Here is a 22293-nt window from a genome sequence, read left to right as displayed (position 1 = left end):
ACATGATAATTCCAGACTAAAAAAAGGCATACGACAAAAATATGACAATATTTTTAGGTCTACAATACTTCTTCCACAATGCAGCTAACTAAACACTCATTTTGCTTCTAAACTTACGACTAAAACCACTTCAGAACAACAATGTAAAAACAATTGAACAGTTTATTTACATTTTATAAGTTGGTATGAAACAGCTACTACAAATTACACATCATCCGAAATTTCATGATCTTGCCATATTAGTAGCGTATGTACAGATTTACCCAAATTTCTTATAAAAAGTTGGTTTTTACTCTTTAGTTTGGAACATGTACCCATAGGAATTGAAAGCAGCTGAAAATAAGTAATTTACAAGCGAATACTCAAAAGAAAATTGGGCAGAGGTTCTATACAAAAATCATATACGCCAAAATCGACTGGGGTTGCATGTATTATTCAATCATAACTATTGTCAGGTGAACGACTTCTGGATCTGCTTCCTTCATTCTTCACATTGGGTGACCTGCAGAAACATTATATTATAGGCCACCTATTTAAAGAGATAACTGTCAAGTGTCAATTAGGTTTGTCAACTGGCCCTTGGGCAAAATATATAAAGTGTTTTGTTCAGGCCTACCAGATGTTAGGCGTAATTGCAGTAATTAAAATGACGTTTTTGTCTGATACCAATTTGCGAGGTGATGCAAGGTTAGTTACAAAGACAAACACGCCACATGTTTAATTAAGAACTGATGTAAATAACAACAATAACAGGATAAGAGTTTGAACATAAATCGGAACTTGGTCGGGATGCTTGAGTCGGAACAAAAATAAAAAAATTTCACTAGCGCGAGCACTTACGGACGTACAAGGGTGTTGGGGTAATAAGCCAATTTAGCTTTAATCTAAGGGCCCATGGTGTGCCCCCCTGTAGGGCCATTCTCATATGGAATGGAATGTGAGTAAAAAGTGTGCATATACAGTGTTGGGACTTGGGGTAATGGGTTAACTGTGGTCTATATCCCAGGTCCTCCAGGACCTTACTCATATAGAATGGAATGGGAGAAGAAAGTTCATTAAGGCGTTGGGATTTGGGGGTAATGGGCCAATTCTGGTCATATCCCTGGTCCTCTAGGACCTTACTCATAGAATAGAAATAACATTTACGAACCTGCTACGTGATCTTGAGTCGCGACGTTCTTTTTTGTCATCACCATTCACACTGCTATGTTGGGATCGAGATCTGGATCTTGATCGTGACCGACTTCTCTTGCTACTTCGTCTACGAGACCTTAAATGACAAAGATTGTATTCAATTATTATGCAATCCAGTTTGGGGGCAATAATGCCCTGTTTTTTTATTATTTATTGCCTTATATGGTTATTATTCAAATAATGTCATATGGTTTGATTTAAGGTTTTAACAGTGTTTAGGGCAGGGTTCGAATTAGCAGCAAGCGTATCGCAAAACCATAACAACATAAATCCCAATACTTACACGAGATAGTTTAGTATGTTTTGTATAAGATTTACATTGTTGTACAAAAACCATTTGCAAGAACTAATACGCTGATTTGCATTTCGCGACTTGCTAATTCAAAGCTTGTAGCGTACGATAAGTTAAGTCACCCCTGCTACATACAAACATTCTAAACAACTTCAAAAACAATCCAGTTCAAACAATCTAAACACCTTGATCTAGATCTGCGACTTCTTGAGCGAGATCGTGACCTGGACCTCGACCTCGATCGTGACCGACTGCGACTTGTCGAGCGCAGAGTTCGATCCTCGATGAGTCGGATCTTACGACCGTTTATCTCGGTGTTGTCCAACTTGTCGATTGCTCGTTTCATGTCGTCGTACGTTGCAAAGTCGACAACACCTTCATTACGGCGATGTTTGTGCGCGTCAGCGTACGTCACTTCACCAGCTTCTCTTAAGTAATCCTGGTAAGATAATGAACAGTTAGTACTTATTTCTGTATAATGTATGCCAACCGTGTAAACGTATTCTGCTAAGTTATAGAAGGGTTTTTTTATTAACAATAATAACTTTGTGTCTCTTTGATTACAGTAGCAAAGATTAAAGAACAAAAAGACAGAATACCCATTGTTTCCAGTTACTGATAGATAAGTTTTCAGCAATAATGCATTTATAATGTTTGATTACAGATGACATGCAAACAAAACAAAAAACAATCAGACTCAAACCTTAAGATCCTGCCAGCTGACCCTGGTTGATAGATTCTCCACAATAACCCGATAGTTGGTTCGTGTTGGAGGACCATACTTCCCAATGGCGCGGCTGTCAAAATAATTCACTCTTCCACCTCCGCCACCTCCTCTGTCGTCCCGTCTCCTGTAGTCGTTTCTGTAGTCGTTCCTGAAGTCTGGTCGATAATCTCTTCCTCCAGATGATCTAGGCACGCCCCTGGTTAGGCAAGTTGAAATAGACATCACAGATGCATATCGTCACTGATAGGATGATAGATCCCATTGTGGGGTAGACGGAAAAATAGCATCGGGGTGGGTGCATTTTAACATCCGCTGTGACATTTACATCTGATTCAAGGGGTGTTAGCATCAGAGGGGAAACCACTATCGGCACACACCGCAAAACACAACGTCATGTGGTAGAGGATAGAAATAAGAAACCACATCATTCACCTGTGGTAATTTCACATGGCTCGGATTATTTAATAGCAGTTTTCATTTTTTTTTAAATTACTTAATTTTTAATTACTAACCATGCATTAAAAAATCGTTTGATTGCATTTAATGCAATATTAGGTTTCTTCTGTTAAACAGCATAATGTAAATAATCTTTTAACGGCTCATCTGATAAAAAAAACGTAGGATATTTCCAACATTACGTCAGCCATCTGGCTGAACTTTAAACAAAACGTTAGAAACACACCAGTTTTTTTATTCTGAACAAGCAGTTGAAGGATTATTTCTTTAATGCAATATTGTAACAATGAAATTATACTGTTTTAAATGATACCGGTTGATCCAAATAAACGCTTCTTCTTTTCATCTGCTTCCCAAACATTGCTACCACATTTAAAAGGGAGTAAAATATACCGAACAGTATTAAAACATATTAAAACGGTTGACGGTGGTAAATAAATTTCATTAAAAAATAAACAAAAAACATTTACGGCTACAGACAGAACAAAAATGTAAAAATTTTTCTTCCGAAAATCACACTTTTTTCAAAAATTTTTAGAAATGCACATTTTTTCCCAAAACATTTCTAACTTGTCTGCAGCCGTGTGCAATGAAACATTACCACCAACGCATTATTTCTTTTATACGTAAACTAACAGAACATTAACTTAAACATACCGTGCAAGTTCAACTGTGACTCGTTCTCCGCATAGATCTCGGTTGTTCATTTCATAAACTGCGTCGTCAGCATCGCGACTGTCATCGAACTCGACGAATCCGTATCCATTCTTTAAATTGATGTCACGAATTTTGCCAAACCCCTTGAAAAATCGCTCAACGTCGTTTTCCCGTGCCCGATGGCTCAAACGCCCGATAAAAACTCGACTACCAGACATTGCAAAGCAGTGAAAAAATGTCTTGTGCCTAAACAGCTTTTAAGCGAAATTTAAGGAAAATTAAACAACTTTAAAGAGAATTAAAACTCCCGCACAAACGGTATAATAAAACACAAGGTTTTTCTGCAAATTAGAAATCAAAACAACACAAAAAAAAACATGCAAAATTACCTACGTTCCAACACAGATATACAAACAAACGAACATGGCGGTCGCGGCTTTTAGCGCGATTTCGCCCTCGTGACTTAACGGAAATAATCGAGCCATAAATCGATACAGAATTTAATCTGTGATCGATAAAACAAGATCCATAGAAAACATGTTTAAATAACTCTAATAAAAGTGATGGAAAAAGAAACACCTTATTTATAAAATTAAATCAAGTTTTAAAGGTTTACTCAACATCGGAACGTACTATACAGTACAGTTTAAAAAACATATTTCGTCTATCTATATATATATGTTTACCATAATAACTGTCTCCGTAAAATATTGTGACTTTAAAAGAATGCTGTGACCAGGATTCGAACCTGGGTTGTCACGGCCACAACGTGAAGTACTAACCACTATACGATCACAGCGTAGGTAGCAGAGGATGGTTTCGATCCATCGACCTCTGGGTTATGGGCCCAGCACGCTTCCGCTGCGCCACTCTGCTGCGGATTCCAAACTGTTTGATTAAAGCTAGATGTTGGTTTGGCGAGGCTTTGTGCATTTGATACGCGATGTTAATTAAACTAAATTGATACGCGTGTTGATTAGTGTCCAAATTCTCGTTTTAAACCGCTACTGCCAAGTGTTTGTATCTCACTGTCATGTGTGCGGTATGAAAAACCGAAAGGTTAAACGCACCAAACTATAATAATAATAGTTAATTAGTATCTAACTTTGGCTGGCCAGTACAATACTTTATTTAGGACAAAATACTTATACTTAACACATACTATGTGCTTAAAAGGTCCCATATACCCCAATCTTCTATATACAATAGGACAATTTACAGCGGTCTATGGAAGTCGCAAAGATATACGGCTTTAAAAGTCTTAAAATATTTAAAAGGGTGTCCCATCTTTTCCACCGTGTATACTTTATAAATTGTGCACAAAGTCACCACCTGTACAGTAGAGACACTCAGCGAAAGAGCCGTTTAGCCGCCAATGGAATTTCGCATTCGGCGTTTTATATCTTGACGAAGAACAGACGTCTCACTTGGCCGACCAACAGAGACGCTTCTCTATTTTTGACGATTGAGTCTGAAACAAAACGCCTGAACCTTCCCACTTCGATGGTTAGTCATACGAACGTAGGCGTTGTTTCCAACAGACAAAACGATACGAAGTGAATGAACCAAGAAATATTTAGACAATTGTACCAAAAAGTGTGTATTTGTAACATAAATACTCGTTTTTGGTACTATAGTCTAAATATTACTTTGTAAGCATAATTATGAAATAAAGTTTAAACTTAAGTTGTTAACATAAAAAAATGAGAAGTATTAATGGTATTTAGTAATTATGGATAGTCAGATTTATAAAGCTTATATAATAACACCTAAAGCATGGAAACATTATTTTATTTCACGAACGGACAGTTTTCATGACGTAAAGCAGTTTCTTTATGAAGCTGTTTTATCACCGCAAGAAATACTTCAGCTACGTAATCAGGTTTTCATATGTGCAAGGATTAGCTTAACTGTTTATACCAAAAATAGAAGTATAGAATTTATATATTGGCCAAATTAACAAAGATTATGTAATAACAGCAAGCAAGTAAAAGCGCAAATAAGCAGTAACTTCATAAAGCTGTTTTATCACCGCAGAAATACTTCTTTGGTATAAACAGTTAAAGTATAGTAGAGTGGGGGAAGATGGGACACCTTTGACACATAATAACTAGATACCCTGAACGTGTTTTAAACAAATAACAACGGTCTATGGGAGCGTGAGGATAAAGTTTTATAAAAAATCGTTAAATGTTTGTTTACTACCAAATTGGAGGAGAAAATAGATTGAAAAGGTGTCCCATCTTCCCCCACCCTACTATATAAATCATTCGCGATCAGGTTTTCATATGCGCAATATCATAAAGAAGCCACTTGAAAGAAGGAGCAGTTTGTTTAGGAGACTTTAAAAGTGGTCAGGAAAAACTGAAATGGTCGTTTATACAAAACTGGGACTGCAGTTGGTTTTTGTCTTTGCCATTTTTGCGGTTTCAACAAGAAAAGGTAGATATAGTAGGCTACTGTGGGGTAAGGTGGGACACCTTTACCACATAATATCCAAATATCCTAATCGTGTTTTAAACAATTAACGAGCTGTGAGGATACGGTTTTATAATTCTTTGAATGTTCTTTGTTTACTACCGAATGGGACAATAAAACAGAATGCAAATGTGTCCCATCTTCCCCCATCCTACTATAATGTTTCTATGTAACTTTAAAAATACTTTAATATTATGTATATAGTACTGTGGGGGAAGATGGGACACATTTAGCACATAATAACCAAATATTCTGATCGAGTTTCAAACAATCACAAACGGTCAACGGAAGTCGTAAAGATACGATTTTATAATTTAATGAATGTTCTTCGTTTACTACCAAATGGGACGAGAAAATAGAATGAAAAGGTGTCCCATCTTCCCCCACCCTACTGTGGTATGTTATTCAAATAGTGAGCCATATATTTGGTTTTATGTATGTTTTTATTTTCCAGCTGAAGGCCAAAGAGACGGTTTCTATCCATTCGTAACGGTGAACGATTCACAGCTGAATGCAAGTAAGAGGAAGTATTTCATGATTAATCTATCTGTATGCCATTAATCACAACTTTATCCTAACATTAATTGTTTATTTCCAAATTGAATAAAAGACTTACAATGCCATTTAGACAAAATATATATCTCTTATATTATACATTTGGTTGGACTTGAATTTTGTCTGTTATGTTTTCCTAGCAGCAGCTCCTTACACTTTTACCATTTTTTTTTATAAATTTCGTGCCTGTATATGATATTTTCTCTATGCTGTTTTTCTTTAAACCTGTTGATTATAAATTCTTGTTATTTACGACGCTTAGATAATGAGACAACAAAAACATATACAACTTCAATAAAGATATCATTTTCAAATCCGGATGTTTTTACCTCTGCAACTTTCATGAGTGCGGTAAGCGGTATCTATACTGTATTTTTTGCTTTAAATTAAATTTAGGTGCTTTATCCTCACACGGCGGGGCAACGATAATCGATATAACATGGGTGTTCTGTTTCAAACACCTCGTGCCCGCTTACAAGTTGCCACGTATGTAACTTATTTATCCTCGCATGACAGGTACATCACTATCGATATAATGCAGGTGTTCTGTTTCATACACCTCGTGCCAGCTTACGAGTTACCACGTATGTGACTTTCCGGGTGAATATTGTTTTGGATTTTGTTTAATTAATGTACGGCTGATGATTTAGACAACCCATTAGTGACCACTGGGTTGCAGCAATTGTCGATAAGTGTCTTGCCCAAGAACACATACACCCACAAATAGTAGCACGGAATGTTATTCCACATTTTTATTGCCAGGTTCAAAACTACTACGGTGGACGTTCAGGTTTGGGGGGTTTTGTTTCAGTGACAAACATTCAAACTACAGACGTGAACATAAGTCCAGTAACGGTATGTGTTAAGTTATTGTAATAACTGATCGTACTAAGATTTGGTGTTTTGTTTCATACACTTTGTGCCCGCTCAAGAGTTACCACGTATGTAACTTATTGTCACGTAGGCGGAAAACGACAGTCGTTATAACACGAGTGTTCTGTTTCATACACCTCATGTCTGCTTAAAAGTTACCGCGTATTCAGCTTATTTATCCTTGCATGGTAGTGCAACAACAGTTTTTAGCCTGTAATTAACGCGCTTGTTCTGTTTCAAACACCTCGTGCCCGCTTACGAGTTACAAGTTAAAAGCTGCCTTATGAACCAATGTGACGTATCAATCCTGGCGGGGCGGGGCAATAACATTAGTTATATCATATACCCAAGAAGTTTAATCCAGGTGTAAACTTCCACACAGGTTGAATACGATGTGACTTATATATACTTGCAACTGAAGAACAGCGTTGTCATTGATGAAGGGATTCTAAACACGATAGGAAGAGCAGGAGCGGTAAAACGTGGCTTGGAGTCAGATACAAACTTCAACAATATATACAACGTGTCGGAGAATGTGCAGTCTTTCCGTTTCTCAGGTTTGTTTAAAAAAAACTCCTAAAAAGCAAAAGGAATCACATGTTTAAAACTTAGAGTGATTCAATTAGCGCTGCTACCATTGTAGGCGTATGTGTCCTTGGTCAAGACACGTAACGGCAATTGCTCCAACCCAGTGGCCACTAATAGGTTGTCTAAATAATAAACCATGCCTCTAAAAATGAAAAAAAAAACTTAAATAATAATCACCTACAAAGTTACATATGTTGTAACAGGTTAGCGGGCGAGTGTTGTATGAAACCACAGTATACCGAAGTGAGTATACTTTCAACATAGAACTCGTGTTATAAAGACTTTATTACCTCGCCATGCAAGGATGAATAAGTAACATATACATGGTAACTAGTAAGTTGGCACAAGGTATGTGAAAGAACACCCGTGTTATAACGACTGCCGTTTATCGGCAATGCAGGAATATAAATCAACATTCATTCATTCAACGATTATAATGTCTGTCAATTTACAGGGGAAAGCTTGTGTGATAAAGTCGGATGCCCACAAGGCGACCATATGTTTTGTAACGAGGCTCGACAAGGAGCATCAGGCGATTGTAGATCACCATGTAGAGTAGGCTACTGTGAGAATGGAGGATGGTGTATACAGTACCATGGAAATACTTTACCAATATGCAGGTATTAATGATTTTATATGGTAGGTCGGGGAAAATGGGACACATTTTCGTTCTTTTTTGTCGTCCCATTTGTTGGTAAATAAAAAACACTCTAAGAATTATAAACAGTATCCTCACGACTCCCATAGACCGTTGTTAATTGTTTAAAACACAATCAGGATATTTTGATATTGTGTGATAACGGTGTTCCATTTTCACCCACAGTAATGTATATAGATATTCTCGAACGATTTGACTGCCCTCCAGTAAGCATAATTCCTAAGATATGTCCCACCGTACCCCACCATTGTCCCATCGTTCCTCACTATATTTTTACTACCAAACGAGACGGTAAAAAAAGAAGAAAAAAAAAACAGAAACCGTATAACTTCAATCTACTCTCTATAGACATTGGATTTACACATATTTTAGTATTTATGTATATTCGCGCTTGTTAACTGACATTCTTTCCCAAACTTTTTAACCATGGCGTGTTTTAACGACTGTTGTTTTGCTGTTGATTTCCTTTCTCTTCTTTATTTAAATAACATAGCTATCGTTTTCGAAAAGAATTAATTGTGTTATGCTTGTTTAACCAACGGGTGTTTAAAGCGACTGCTTATTGTGGTTTAAGCTATTTTTGCGCCACCGATAGCATATACTGATATCCATGTGGTGTGTTTTAAAGACTGTTGTTTCGCTGTTGATTTCTTTTTCTTTGTGTTTTTAAATAATATGATCTTCGCTAACGTTTTCGAAGAGATTAACTTAACACAACAAAATCAACTGAATGAAGAACGTAACTTAAACTTTTTCCTCGCGTGACCGGAAAACGACAGTCGTTATAACACGGGTGTTCATATACCTGGTGCCAGCTTACGAGTTACCATGTATGTTACTTTGTGGGTGATTATATTTTTGTGGATTTTTTCATTTTTTATGCGCGGTTGTTTTATAATGTTACTCGTCCGGGCGTAGTGGTTAGCGCGCCTGTCTGTAACCATTAGGTAATGGGTTCAAGGCTCGTCGCTGCTACCATTGTTGACGTATGTGTCCTTGGGCAAGACACTTAACGACAATTGCTCCAACCCAGTGGCCACTAATGGGTTGTCCAAATTATCAGCCATGCAAAAAAAAACCCCAAAAAATAATCACCCACAAAGTAACATACGTGGTAACTCATAAGCTGGCACGAGGTGTTAAACCCGTGTGATAAGGACTGTCGTTTTCCATTCACGCGAGGATAAAGTAAGTTACATTCATTCATCACTATTTTGTAATACATACTTTTCAGTTGTCCTTCTGACACTAACACCTGGTACATTGGCCAGCATTGTCAGGTGTATGTTCACTTATGGATGCCAATTCTATTCTTTGTTGTTGTTTTCCTTGTACTGGTTATCATAGTGCTGGCGTTCTGCTTCTTTTACCACAGCAAGCCTTCAGAAAAGTAAGTACCTTAAATCATTTTAAGTTAACATGACTCTTACTATAATATGGTGGTAAGACGGGACACCTTTAGTACATAATATCCAAATATCCTGATCGTGTTTCAAACAATTAACAACGGTCTATCGGAGTCGTGAAAATACGGTCTTATAATTCTTTACTACAAAATGGGACGAGAAAACAAAATGAAAAGGTGTCCCATCTGCCCCGCCCTACTAAACACCAGTGAAATGAACTGTTATTAAATAAATTCAATCTGGCCCTGATCCAGTGTTCAAAAAATTGGATAATTCTTGTAAAAAATAACATTCAGAATCAAGCGATACGAAATACGTATAGCTAAGAAAATTAAGTTTAACGATATCAAAGCATTTGATTTTATCAATTTAAATTCATTCATTTATACAAAGCTACCACACTACCAAACATGCATTTTATGCTAGTAAAAGTTTAAAGCTTTTTTACAACATTTCTACCACAGGAAACTACCAGTCGAACAGTTAAAAGGAAAAACATACAAGAACAAACACGCGCAGCGAAAAAAAGATACGACAACAGGACATACAACACAGACAAAGCGTCTCGCACTAGAGGTACGGAGTTTCTTTTTTTTTTAAATGTTTGTGGTTTAGCAGAATTTTATAATTAATAAAACACATCCCAAGACTTTGTTACTATATATTACTGTTGGGTAATATGGGTGGATAGCTATAACATATTTTCCTATATATCCAAATAATCTATTTTAGAGTCACATAATATCAAAGACATGGCCTATCTTACTCCAACCTATACTATATCTTCATTTCTTCATATTTTTCAACAGCCTAGAGCCCCGATTGTTACAACCGACAACCAACCATCAAGTCATTTTAATACTCAAGACAACAACGCAAAGCGACACATCTCGTTTCAAAAACGCAGCTTAGACGAAAGGTCCTCCTCATCAAGCGATACTGAGCATATTGAACCGTACGCAGAGGTAAGAGTGGACCATGGATCCTCAATGGAGGACTCCGACAGCTCTTCTTTATCCTCCGAGAACGATGTTTCGATCACTCCATACAATCCTGCGAGAGTTGACCCTAGATCCCTTGAAGAAGATGTTGAAAGCGAATCTTCGACGTCAACAGTCTCATCAATGTCATCCATACATACGCCTAGTATTGTTCCTCATGATCCGCAAGTGAGGGATCGAAGCCAACCAGAACCACAGGTGACTTATTTTAACAAATTTTCAACAGATTCCTATTAATGTCGTGAGGAACGTAGGGCACATGATTTTAGCTTTACTCTATGTGGGTAAGGTTCTTGTCGACAATGTGGGATCTAAGCCAGATTTGGCCCATTACCCCACCATATACCATTGATAATTGTTGTACGAATACCGTTAAGCACAACTTCGTATTTAAAGTGGAACTCGACATATCATAGTGTTCTATATGAGTGAGGTCTTACGGCGAGACACGCAATAGGGATTACTATAAACAAAAATGCCTGATAGTCGATTTAGTAATTTTGTAGGGATGTCGGTTGCATTTGCTACTGTAAGTGTGTTAGTGTGCAAATATTTTAAATGGAAGTTGAAAAACTTAAAAAGGCCCTCAGTTCTCTATAAGCTCTTTAAAAATCACTTGTTTTACACGTAAACTTGCACACGGTGCATGAGTGGGAAACTTCTCTTATACCCCTTTGTTCGCCTTGCCACACTAGAGGGTAAACATCATTTATTCTTTTAACAATATCACTCACTTCATTTAGCATGTATGGCCGCATGAGGTCGTTGTTGCGACTTATAGTAAGCTGGGGTAAGATGGTACATTCTCTTTTACCGTCCCATTTGGTAGTAGACTAAAAACATTACTAAATTTCATAACCGCATCCTCACGGATCTAAAATAGGGCTGTTAATTGTTAAAAACGCGATCAGAAAATATGGGATATTATATGCTAACGGTATCCATCTTACCCCACAGTACTATATACATATTAACCCACAAATCATTTCATTTAGACGAGGCAACCATTTATAAGCATGATTTGAAGTAATCACAGCACGAAACTAAACACTTCCACTTTGTTTGTTCATGGTAGGTATTCACTTTTCAATTTTTTCTAAAACTGGTTCACTTTATATCTTATAGACTGCTTGTACACCAGTTATAAAATTTAACTTTAGTTTCCCTTTTTACGCAATAGCAAGCGACTGATATTTTACAATTCATTTGCGCGCTTTCCTCTACCATGTAAGATTCAAGAGGGGACGGGTTCAAGGCTTGATACTGCTACCATTGTGGGCGTGTGTGTCTCAACTCGGTGATCCCTTATTATGGTAGACTTAATTGTCAGTAGCCATTATGTACCAAAAATAAAACATTCAATAAATAATTACCAACAAAGTTACATACAAAGAACGAAAATTTGTGTACATGTTAACTCGTAAGCGGGCACGAGGTGTATGGAACAGAACAACCGTGTATACCGACTGCCGTTGCCCCGCCATGCGAGGATAAATAAGTTAAATACGTGGTAACTCGTAAGCGAGCACGAGGTGTATGAAACAGAACACCCTTGTTATAACGACGGTAGTTGCCCCGCCATGCGAGGATAAATAAGTTAAATACGTGGTAACTCGTAAGCGAGCACGAGGTGTATGAAACAGAACACCCATGTTATAACGACGGTAGTTGCCCCGCCATGCGAGGATAAATAAGTTAAATACGTGGTAACTCGCAAGCGGGCATGAGTTGTATGAAACAAAACACCCGTGTTAAAACGAATGTCGTTGTCTTATCACGCCAGAATAAATAAAATTCCTTCATTCTCTTTTCCAGATCGTTTTTATGAGCGACGAAATAAAGATATGAATGAGAAATACACAATGTACAACGCTATGTACAAAGCGACATTTTGAAATCATCTTGTGAACAGCAAAGATTATAAACTGTCGTACGTCTTCATTTCTTTCGTTTTGAAACATATTTTGCGCCCTTTACAGTTTGTCATTCCCTCCGCCCTTTTCTCTTTTTGAAAGCGCAGGAGAAATGGGATGTGTCAACATAACATGCTCTACCAACAAAACTATGATGCTGTGTGTGTGTCGCTGAGTATTAACCAGCAGTCGCAATAGTCGTACAGCTTTATCGTCATGCCTGGAAACAGCTATTCAGAACCATAGACCGTTAACATTGAAAGGATAATATTGGATTTTGTATCATTATATGAATCGGCTTTATAGGCAGCCGTATAGCGACGAGAGGTCTTGGTAGATAAGGTATATATGATATAAATGACATTGAGTATGTTAGTAATCTTTTAGCGGCTCATCTGGTATAAAAACGCAATGTATTTTCAATGATTCGTCTGCTATCTGGCAAAACTTCTTAAAAAATTCTACGCATCCTTTTTTATACCATTTCAGCCACAAAAGGAGTAATTACATTGTGTTTGGTAGCAGATGTAACAGAATACTTGAGTTTGCCAATAACTGAAACATCGGTTTCGAAATGAGATTAATTAATAGCAGAGATATGTCACCAACTATTCTGGTGGTTCTTTATATAAACGCATTCTGTTCTATACTAGGTAAGTCGCAAATAAGTATTTTCTAACATTGATTTAATTCTAATGAATATAACTGTCATGTTTTATTTCTGAATCTACAGTTTTTAATTAAATTAAGTGTCTAAGTTGTCCTTATATTAAAACGGTTAAAATAAGATTATTTGTTATGTATAAGCACGGTTATAGTATTCATTTATAGCTGTCCCGTTCGATTAATTTAATCTGTTTAGACAATATATAGTATATAGACCATATGGTGGGGTAAGATGGGACACCATTAGCACATAATATTAATATATCCTAATTGTGTTTTAAACAATTAACAACGGCCTATGGGAGTCGTGAGGATACAGTTTTTATAATTCTTTGAATCTTCTTCGTCTACTACTAAATGAGACGGAAAAATAGAATGAAAAAGTGTCCCATTTCCCCCCCATCCTAATATAACTAAGCCGTTCATATATAATACCGGTTTATTTATAATATGATTAATATTTGACAGTAAATTCGCAGCGAAACGGAGAATTTCCTTTGACATTCCAGCCCTACCCTCCGGTTTCTGAAGGTTTGTTTTGATAGATAGAAGAATGCACATTTTATCTTATAATTACAAACGCGGCAATTTGGATATTGGCTACGAAATTGAATATAATTTGTATAGTTTGGATATGGTGCTACGAAATACGCAACAAGCTAAAATCATGTCTACGCAAAAAAATAACAAGCTAAAATTATGTCTACGAAATACGTAAAAAGCAAAAAAATCATTAAAAAATGTTTTTACAAGAAAGATATTTCGCCTAAATGGCATCGTCAGTCTCTTATTTAAAACAATAGACGTAGTTTGTTTCATTATTAGTTTGGTCCAATTTACTATAATTGTTCTAATATATTTCAGCCGATATATTAAAACTTCTCTGCCGCCACTTTCTAGAGGTTTTATTAACAAATTAAAATTATTCAATTTTGAATTTGCTGTTTTATTTTAAACTTTATTTGTTAAATCCAAAATCATTTCTTGCAGTTACCTTGCTAAATAAGGTGTACACAACTAGTGTGACGATACGTAATAAAACAAACGATGCATTCAATCAAACCATATTTACAAATGCAGTAAGCTGAATACTAACTGTAGTTAATAATAGGGTGGGGGAAGATGGGTTACCTTATTATATTTTGTTTTCTCGTCCCATTTGGTAGTAAACAAAAAAAAACGAGGAATTATAAAACCGTATCCTCACGACTCACATAAACGGTTGTTAATTGTTTTAAATACGATCAGGATATTTGGATATTATGTGCTAAAGGTGTCCCATCTTTCCCCACCCTACGACATATTATTTTATTTTGCCCTAAATATTATTTCGTCCATATAACATAGTGGTCACTAGTTGGTTGTCTAAATTGTCAGCCATACATAAAAAAATCACTAAAGTTTGATACGTTGTAACTCGTAAATGGGCACGAGGTGTATGAAACAGAACACCCGTGTAAAAGCGACTGTCATTTTCCGACCACGCCAGGATTAGCAGGTTATACAGTTATTACTATACAGGCAAATAATTTTTATGGAGGAACGCCGAGCTTGTCGGGTTTCATTAGTGTTGTCATCAAATCCAGTGTTCCTCGCGTGGACGGCCAAACGGTATTTATACTATATTTTAAATATTACATATATTCACAAATGTGTCGGTGTTGTGGCATACAGGCTGCCTCTGGTACATAAATGGAGGGTTCGAGGCTCGTCGCTGCTACCATTGTGGACGTGAATGTCCTTGGGCAAAACAGTTATCGGCGATTTGCTCCAACCCAATGGTCACTTATGGGTTGTCTATATTGTCAGCCATACACTACAAAAATTACCATCACCAAAGTTATATGTGTGGTAACTCGTAAGTGGGCACAAGGTGTATAAAAACAAAACACCCATGTTATAATGATTGTCGTTGACCAGCCATGCCAGGATAAACCAGTTACATACGTGGTAACTTGTAAGCGGGCACAAGGTGTATGAAACAGAACACCCGCGTTATAACGACTGTGGTTTTCCAGCCACGCGAGGATAAATAAGTTACATTCATTCTTTTATACATCTATAGCAAAATTTCCTTGACTGATATAGTGGTCAATTATATAATCATCAATTATTCATAGGTTGTTTACGATGTGACTTACAACTATACAAGGTTAAACGAAAGCGTTGTCGGCTCCGATGTTGCCATCACGCTAACTATAGGCAATGCTAATGCTGTCAAGACAGGACTGGAAAACGATAACGCTTTCAGTTCTCTGTATACTGTTGATAATTCAAGCATCGAGTTTCAAGGTCAATATATTGTATAGTAGAATGGGGGAAGATGGGACACCTTTTCAATCTATTTTCTCCTCCAATTTGGTAGTAAACAAACATTCAACGATTTTTTATAAAACTTTATCCTCACAGCTCCCATAGATCGTTGTTAATTGTTTAAAACACGATCAGGATATTTCGTTATTATGTGTGAAAGGAGTCCCGTCTTCCCCCACCCTACTGTATTAATGGTAACTTGTTGGTACTATGTGTGTGGTAGCCTTCATACAATTTATCAGAACATGCGTGTTATAACGACTGTCGTTGTCCCGCCATGCGAGGGTAAATAGGTTACATAAATGATAACTTGTTAGCGGGCACAAGGTGTATGAAACAGAACACCCGTGTTATAACGACTGTCGTTGTCCCGCCATGCAAGTATATATAAGTTACATACGTGGTAACTCGTAAGCGGGCACGAGGTGTATGGAACAGAACACCCATGTTATAATGACTGTTATTGCCCCGCCATGCAAGTATATATAAGTTACATACGTGGTAACTTGTTAGCGGGCACTAGGTGTGTGAAACAGAACACCCGTGTTATAATGACTGTTATTGCCCCGTCACGCCAGGATAAATAGTGGCGTTCGGTCTAACTTTTACTGACTTAACTTTGTGCAGGCAACTCATTATGTATTGTTAATACTGTATGTGGTGGGACATACGAGTATTGCAATGAGACCATTAATGGCGTCAGTATCAACTGTCTTCCCAACTGTTACACTGGCATATGTCTCAATGATGCGTGGTGCATACAAGGGGATCCGAACACACAACCGATTTGCAGGTTTTTGATAAACTTCTACTAAAACTTGTGTCTTTACTACGAAAAATCTAAACGATACACTGTAATGGAACGGAGGCTAAACACTAAAAATTTATAAAATCGTATTCTCACGATTGTAAAAAGCATTGTTATTTGTTAAAAACACGATTAGGAAATATAGGAGAATACGTGCAAATGGTATCAATCTTACTTGCTGCTACCGCTATGGGCGCATGTGTCGTTGGGCAAGGCAATTTGAAGCTAATTGCCCAACCCAGTGGTGGCTTATTGGTTGGTTAAAACAAAAATCACCCACAAAGTTATATTTGGGTAACTCTCAAGCCGCTGCTGTCGCGGAAATCTGGTTCCCATTGGCTATACTTATAACTTATTTTTTAAGAGATCTAAAACTCTGGTTCCGACTAAAAATAACAGTTAATTGTTGGATGCAACATATTTTGTGCATTTCTTTTTAAAGATTTGTCTTCTTGATAAAAAAATGATGCTGTATTTTACCTTAAATTGTACATTATGACGTATGACCATCAGTGACCTCTACCGTTAACACGTCATCAATAACGAAAAATGGCGATAAAACATAAATTTCCACATTAGATAAAATAAACTATCTAAAAACATGTATATATTCAAGTAATCTTCGTTCGAAACCAGATTTAAAGATTTCTGATAAAAATGTCCCGTGTCTGCGCATGCGCAGTAGCCGATGGGAAGCAGGTTTCCAGGAAACCAGATTTCCGCGACACCGCCATTAAGTGTATGAAGATTCTTCATTCACCGCAATACTATAGAGAACTCATGAATGCATATATATTAGGGATATTTCCGGACCGCATCATATATGATGCAACTAATTTTAAAAACCTATTACTTTTTATGTCCAGTTATTTAAAGAATTATATAATAGTATCCTCACGACCCCCAATGACCGTTGTTATTTGTTTAAAACACGATCAGGATATTTGGTTATTATGTGCTAAAGGTGTCCCGTCTTCCCCTACCCTTCTGTATAAAAATTATGTTATGTTTACTTTTTATGTCCAGTTGCCGTGGTAGTACTGTATGGTGGTATGTGGGCGGCAGATGCGAAACTTTGCTTCACATCTGGATGTTGGTTCTGTTGGTTCTCTTCGTTGCAGCTGTGCTTATTCTCATTCTTATTATCACCATCGTTCGTATCAGGAATTTAAAGAACAAGTAATAACTGTACTGTGTTTTGTAGGTTGGGGTAAGATGGTTCATGTGGTATTTTGTAGGTTGGGGTAAGATGGTTCATGTGGTATTTTGTAGGTTGGGGTAAGATGGTACACGTGGTATATAATAGGTTGGGGTAAGATGGTGCATGTGGTATATAATAGGTTGGGATAAGATGGTACACGTGGTATATAATAGGTTGGGGTAAGATAGTACACGTGGTCTTTAGTAGGTTGGGGTAAGATGGTACACGTGGTATATAATAGGTTGGGGTAAGATAGTACACGTGGTCTTTAGTAGGTTGGGGTAAGATGGTACACGTGGTATATAATAGGTTGGGGTAAGATGGTGCACGTGGTCTTTAGTAGGTTGGGGTAAGATGGTACACGTGGTATATAATAGGTTGGGGTAAGATGGTGCATGTGGTCCTTAGTAGGTTGGGGTAAGATGGTACACGTGGTATATAATAGGTTGGGGTAAGATGGTACACGTGGTATATAATAGGTTGGGGTAAGATGGTACACGTGGTATATAATAGGTTGGGGTAAGATGGTGCACGTGGTCTTTAGTAGGTTGGGGTAAGATGGTACACGTGGTATATAATAGGTTGGGGTAAGATGGTACACGTGGTATATAATAGGTTGGGGTAAGATGGTACACGTGGTATTTAGTAGGTTGGGGTAAGATAGTACACGTGGTATATAATAGGTTGGGGTAAGATGGTACACGTGGTATATAATAGGTTGGGGTAAGATGGTACACGTGGTATATAATAGGTTGGGGTAAGATGGTGCATGTGGTCTTTAGTAGGTTGGGGTAAGATGGTACACGTGGTATATAATAGGTTGGGGTAAGATGGTACACGTGGTATTTAGTAGGTTGGGGTAAGATAGTACACGTGGTATTTTGTAGGTTGGGGTAAGATGGTACATGTTTTTATGGTCGTTTATCATCCCATTTGGTAGTACCAAAAAATACTTACAGATGTATATTCGTAATATTCGTATATCTCTTAAATAGCATTATTAGTTGTTAATAAACGATTATGGATTAATAGAATATTATGTGATAACGGTATCCATCTTACCCCTACAGTAAAACTGCTACTTTGATGTTCTGACATTCGTTGTTTAACAGGAAATTTAACGAACCAAAAGTGAAAGATAAGAAACCGTTTTTCAAGAAAAAGACGGAAGACATCAAACACAAACTTGCGCCTCAAGCGAAACATAATTCGACTTCTGACCATGAGGTTTGCACTCTTGATGATTGAATGAATGTAACTTTTTTATCGTTATAGCTAGGGTGTCCTGTTTCATACACTTCGTGCTCGTTTACGAATTACCACTAATGTAACTTATTTATCCTTATGCATGGCGGAGCAACGATAGTCGGTTTAAAACGAATATTCTGTTTTATACACCTCGTGCCTGCTTACAAGTTACCACACACGTAACTTTGGGAATGATTGTTCATTTTTGTATAATTTGGGTAAAAATGTAAACAGCGCACAGGGTACTACTGAGTTGAAGCAATTTCCGTCATGTACAGTACTGTGGGGAAAGGTGGGACACCTTTAACACTTTTTATTCAACAATCCTTATCGTGTTTTAAACAATTAACAACGGTCAGTAGTGGTCGTGAGGATACGGGTTATTAATTCTTTGAATGTTTTTTGTTCAATACCAAACAAGACGACAATTTAGAATAAAAATGTGTCCCATCTTATCCCAACTTAATATATCTTGCCCAAAAACACATTTGTGACAACAGGTACCACGTGAAAATCTCCGACGAAGCGAGAGCAGCGGAGAAGAAGAGCGACCGCCTCAAGATGAATCTTCAACAAGAGATAATACTGAAACCCCACCTCCCCCATCCGCTCGTGATGGACACGATTCCAGCAGCAGCAGTGATTCTTCCGATGACAACACTTCAGTACAGAGTAAGGATAAGTGCTGCAAAAACGTAACAGATAAAATCAACCCAGCCAAGTGTATAATAAAGGTGAAATGCTTACTGTTCTGGTCGTTCTATCTGAAGAAGAAACTGACGATGCCATTTAGGAAAAATAAATATATTTATTATCAATTGGTTGGACTTGTTTTTTATTATCTGCTACGTAAGTCTGTATTTTTTACATGTACACAACTGTATGAGCACCAGATCAGGGTCAGATTCACAAATTTATGACAAGGTATTTCTCAGGTCGCAGTCAAGGAAACGAAAACGATGAGAGCAGTAGCGACGAAAATCAACCTGTTGGTCAAGTTGCAGTTGTAGCGACCCGGCTACCATCATCATCGGACAGTAGTTTCAGTTCAGGTGACGAGCCGTCTGTTATAGAGAACTACAGTCCAAGCCCAGGTGCCGGTGCGCATTTGTACGCAACTGTGAATAAACCGAAACCTAAAGCACGCACTGTAGCTGTGGAAGATCCAACTGTTCCTAAGGTGAGATAAATACAATAATAATATAGTAGGGTGGGGGAAGATGGGCCACCTTTAGCACATAATATCTAAATATTCTGATCGTGTTTTAAACAATTAACAACGATCTATGGAAGTCGTGAGGATACGATTTTATAATTCTTTGAATGTTCTTTGTTTAGTACCAAATGAGACGAGAAAATTAAAAGCGTAGATTTTCGTTGTATAATATTTACAACAGCAGCTTCTATTAATCACTCATTACCCCTATAAAAAAAAGAAAACTAAACGAAAAGTTGTCCCATCTTCCTCTATCCTACTATATATGACATAACAAGTTTTACTTCTTTCCTTGAGTACGATAGCAAACAGTTCAGAACTTTTTATGCATCCATAGTTTTTGTGATGTTTACAAACAAATATGCAACCTGAAAGGCGATATTTTAAAATCGTATTGCGGTTTATTATTAACTGTTGTTTTCAACTTTTCGATGTCACCAAATAGCATTTGATGCCACGAGATTGAATATTGTAACAATGCGACGTTATTTCAGATAACAACTGTATGATGTATTGGTGGAAACGAAACCAAACCAAATATGTAGAATATCACGAAAGTTTCTTCAATACCATATCTACATCAAGCTTAAATATGTATATTCAATATCTATATATATTGCATATATGCGGCAATGAATGTAACTTGCTTTATCTTCGCGTGGTCGGAAAACGACGGTCGTTATAACATGGATGTTCTGTTTTATACACCTCGTGCGCGCTTACGAGTTACCACATATGTAACTTATTTATCCTCGCAAGTTGGGGCAACGACAGTTGTTGTAACACGGGTGTTATGTTTCATACACCTCGTGCGCGCTTATGAGTTACCACATATGTAACTTATTTATCCTCGCAAGGTGGGGCAACGACAGTTGTTATAACACGGGTGTTATGTTTCATACACCTCGTGCGCGCTTACGAGTTACCACATATGTAACTTATTTATCCTCGCAAGGTGGGGCAACGACAGTTGTTATAACACAGGTGTTCTGTTTCATACACCTCGTGCCCGCTTACGAATTACCACTGATGTAAGTTTAAGAGGGATTGTTTTTGTTGTTGTTCGTATCTTAATGCGTGTTTTGAATGTGGACATATATGTTTATATTATTACACTTGCTATATAGTAGGGTGGGGAAGATGGGACACTTTTTTATTCTATTTTCTTGTCCCATTCGGTAGTAAACAAAAAACAATCAAAGAAATATAAAACCTTATCCTCACGACTCCCATTGACCGTTGTTAATTGTCTAAAACACGATCAGATATTTGGATAATATGTGCTAAAGGTGTTCCGTCTTATCCCACCCTACTATATTAATTGCTGTACATTATGCAGCTGCATAACTGCATTGTTTATCATTAAGTATCGAGAGGGGGGGGGGACTGTATTAAACTAAGTAATTAAATGGGACGGGAAAATAGAATGAAAAGGTGTCCCATCTTCCCCCACCCTACTATATTAATGCATATTCCGCTGTTTATTCATTCTGATACATTTTGTTTATTACATATTCATTATTACACTTCACATTTATCTACTTCTGCCGTGAATAAAACGACAATTTTGTTTCAAACTTATACTTTCTTAAAACATTTTTATAACTTGGTAATAGAAACTGATTAAATGAATGAAATTTCTTTTGGATCCACCATCAAGATAAAGAAGAACGGTAATTTTACAAAAGCGAAAAGAAGCTTTTATTTATAGAATATTGCGCTGTAAAAGTAAATAAAACCTCTTGACAAAGATGAGACACGGAATATTAGCTGTCGCATTTTCGCCTTTGTATTTAAACGCAAGAGCGGTGTTGGTCCTCAGCAAACAAAACTTGGTGGAAAACGATTTTTCTTTTACTCGTAACGTCATGTTTAAATAGTGTGTGACGTCATACCACGTGACGGGTATGTTTGCTTTGTAGCTCCGCATATCTCGCACGAGCAAAGCGCTTGCTTTCAAAGCATAGATAAGGTTTTCACTACCCTGCCTATAGCAGGGCGCAATTAATGGTTATAGGAGCGAGTAGTAAATCGCAGTGTTGA

General features: G+C 37.2%; 3 protein-coding genes and 2 non-coding genes across 8 annotated transcripts; 2 read left to right on the top strand and 3 right to left on the bottom strand.

The window, feature by feature from the left end:
* Positions 1-144: 144 nt before the first annotated feature.
* On the bottom strand, positions 145-3680 carry LOC149743622 (serine/arginine-rich splicing factor 4-like). 2 transcript variants are annotated; one of them, XM_089877413.1, is made up of 5 exons: positions 3327-3680; positions 2190-2409; positions 1672-1925; positions 1151-1270; positions 145-502 (listed from the first exon to the last, which is right to left on the bottom strand). In XM_089877413.1, the coding sequence occupies exons 1-5, from the start codon at positions 3542-3544 to the stop codon at positions 436-438; spliced, it is 879 nt and encodes a 292-aa protein (XP_089733539.1). In that variant the 5' UTR covers positions 3545-3680; the 3' UTR covers positions 145-435. The 2 variants fall into 2 exon arrangements, with proteins under 2 accessions (XP_089733539.1, XP_089733548.1); XM_089877422.1 differs by having other exon boundaries at positions 2190-2397.
* A 373-nt stretch (positions 3681-4053) lies between these two features.
* Trnah-gug (transfer RNA histidin (anticodon GUG)) lies at positions 4054-4125 on the bottom strand. Its single transcript has one exon. It is a non-coding gene; the product is annotated as a tRNA-His (tRNA).
* A 5-nt stretch (positions 4126-4130) lies between these two features.
* On the bottom strand, positions 4131-4202 carry Trnam-cau (transfer RNA methionine (anticodon CAU)). Its single transcript has one exon. It is a non-coding gene; the product is annotated as a tRNA-Met (tRNA).
* Positions 4203-4833: 631 nt separating this feature from the next.
* On the top strand, positions 4834-12950 carry LOC149743619 (uncharacterized). Of its 3 annotated transcripts, XM_089877336.1 has the most exons (11): positions 4835-5768; positions 6259-6321; positions 6622-6710; positions 7122-7214; positions 7615-7789; positions 8275-8440; positions 9713-9868; positions 10349-10460; positions 10694-11083; positions 11881-11956; positions 12701-12950. In XM_089877336.1, the coding sequence occupies exons 1-10, from the start codon at positions 5696-5698 to the stop codon at positions 11908-11910; spliced, it is 1347 nt and encodes a 448-aa protein (XP_089733462.1). In that variant the 5' UTR covers positions 4835-5695; the 3' UTR covers positions 11911-11956; positions 12701-12950. The 3 variants fall into 3 exon arrangements, with proteins under 3 accessions (XP_089733454.1, XP_089733462.1, XP_089733470.1); XM_089877328.1 differs by lacking the exon at positions 11881-11956 and having other exon boundaries at positions 4834-5768; XM_089877344.1 differs by lacking the exons at positions 4835-5768; positions 11881-11956 and adding an exon at positions 6007-6200.
* Positions 12951-13077: 127 nt separating this feature from the next.
* Positions 13078-21831, top strand: LOC149743618 (uncharacterized). Its single transcript, XM_089877318.1, has 11 exons — positions 13078-13451; positions 13933-13995; positions 14455-14543; positions 14986-15075; positions 15585-15756; positions 16405-16570; positions 17612-17764; positions 18899-19013; positions 19535-19706; positions 19970-20214; positions 20745-21831. The coding sequence occupies exons 1-11, from the start codon at positions 13373-13375 to the stop codon at positions 20757-20759; spliced, it is 1359 nt and encodes a 452-aa protein (XP_089733444.1). The 5' UTR covers positions 13078-13372; the 3' UTR covers positions 20760-21831.
* The last annotated feature ends 462 nt before the right edge of the window (positions 21832-22293 follow it).

Source organism: Ciona robusta, chromosome 1 (assembly GCF_009617815.1).
Source record: "Ciona robusta chromosome 1, ASM961781v2".
NCBI classification, from domain to species: Eukaryota; Metazoa; Chordata; class Ascidiacea; order Phlebobranchia; family Cionidae; genus Ciona; species Ciona robusta.
Note: the sequence above shows the minus strand (reverse complement) of the source record. Positions and strands in the feature narration are given on the sequence as shown.

Excerpts from the sequence above, each read along its gene's own strand:
- LOC149743622 (XM_089877413.1), bottom strand. The coding sequence starts at position 3,544 with ATGTCTGGTAGTCGAGTTTTTATCGGGCGTTTGAGCCATCGGGCACGG. Across the intron at positions 1,926-2,189 it reads TCAGCTGGCAGGATCTTAAG|GATTACTTAAGAGAAGCTGG; the intron begins GTTTGAGTCTGA and ends TTATCTTACCAG. Across the intron at positions 503-1,150 it reads GACTCAAGATCACGTAGCAG|GTCACCCAATGTGAAGAATG; the intron begins GTTCGTAAATGT and ends ATGTTTCTGCAG.
- LOC149743619 (XM_089877328.1), top strand. The coding sequence starts at position 5,696 with ATGGTCGTTTATACAAAACTGGGACTGCAGTTGGTTTTTGTCTTTGCC. Across the intron at positions 6,711-7,121 it reads CTGCAACTTTCATGAGTGCG|GTTCAAAACTACTACGGTGG; the intron begins GTAAGCGGTATC and ends TTTTATTGCCAG. Across the intron at positions 9,869-10,348 it reads CACAGCAAGCCTTCAGAAAA|GAAACTACCAGTCGAACAGT; the intron begins GTAAGTACCTTA and ends TTTCTACCACAG.
- LOC149743618 (XM_089877318.1), top strand. The coding sequence starts at position 13,373 with ATGAGATTAATTAATAGCAGAGATATGTCACCAACTATTCTGGTGGTT. Across the intron at positions 13,452-13,932 it reads CGCATTCTGTTCTATACTAG|TAAATTCGCAGCGAAACGGA; the intron begins GTAAGTCGCAAA and ends AATATTTGACAG. Across the intron at positions 19,014-19,534 it reads ATTCGACTTCTGACCATGAG|GTACCACGTGAAAATCTCCG; the intron begins GTTTGCACTCTT and ends TTGTGACAACAG.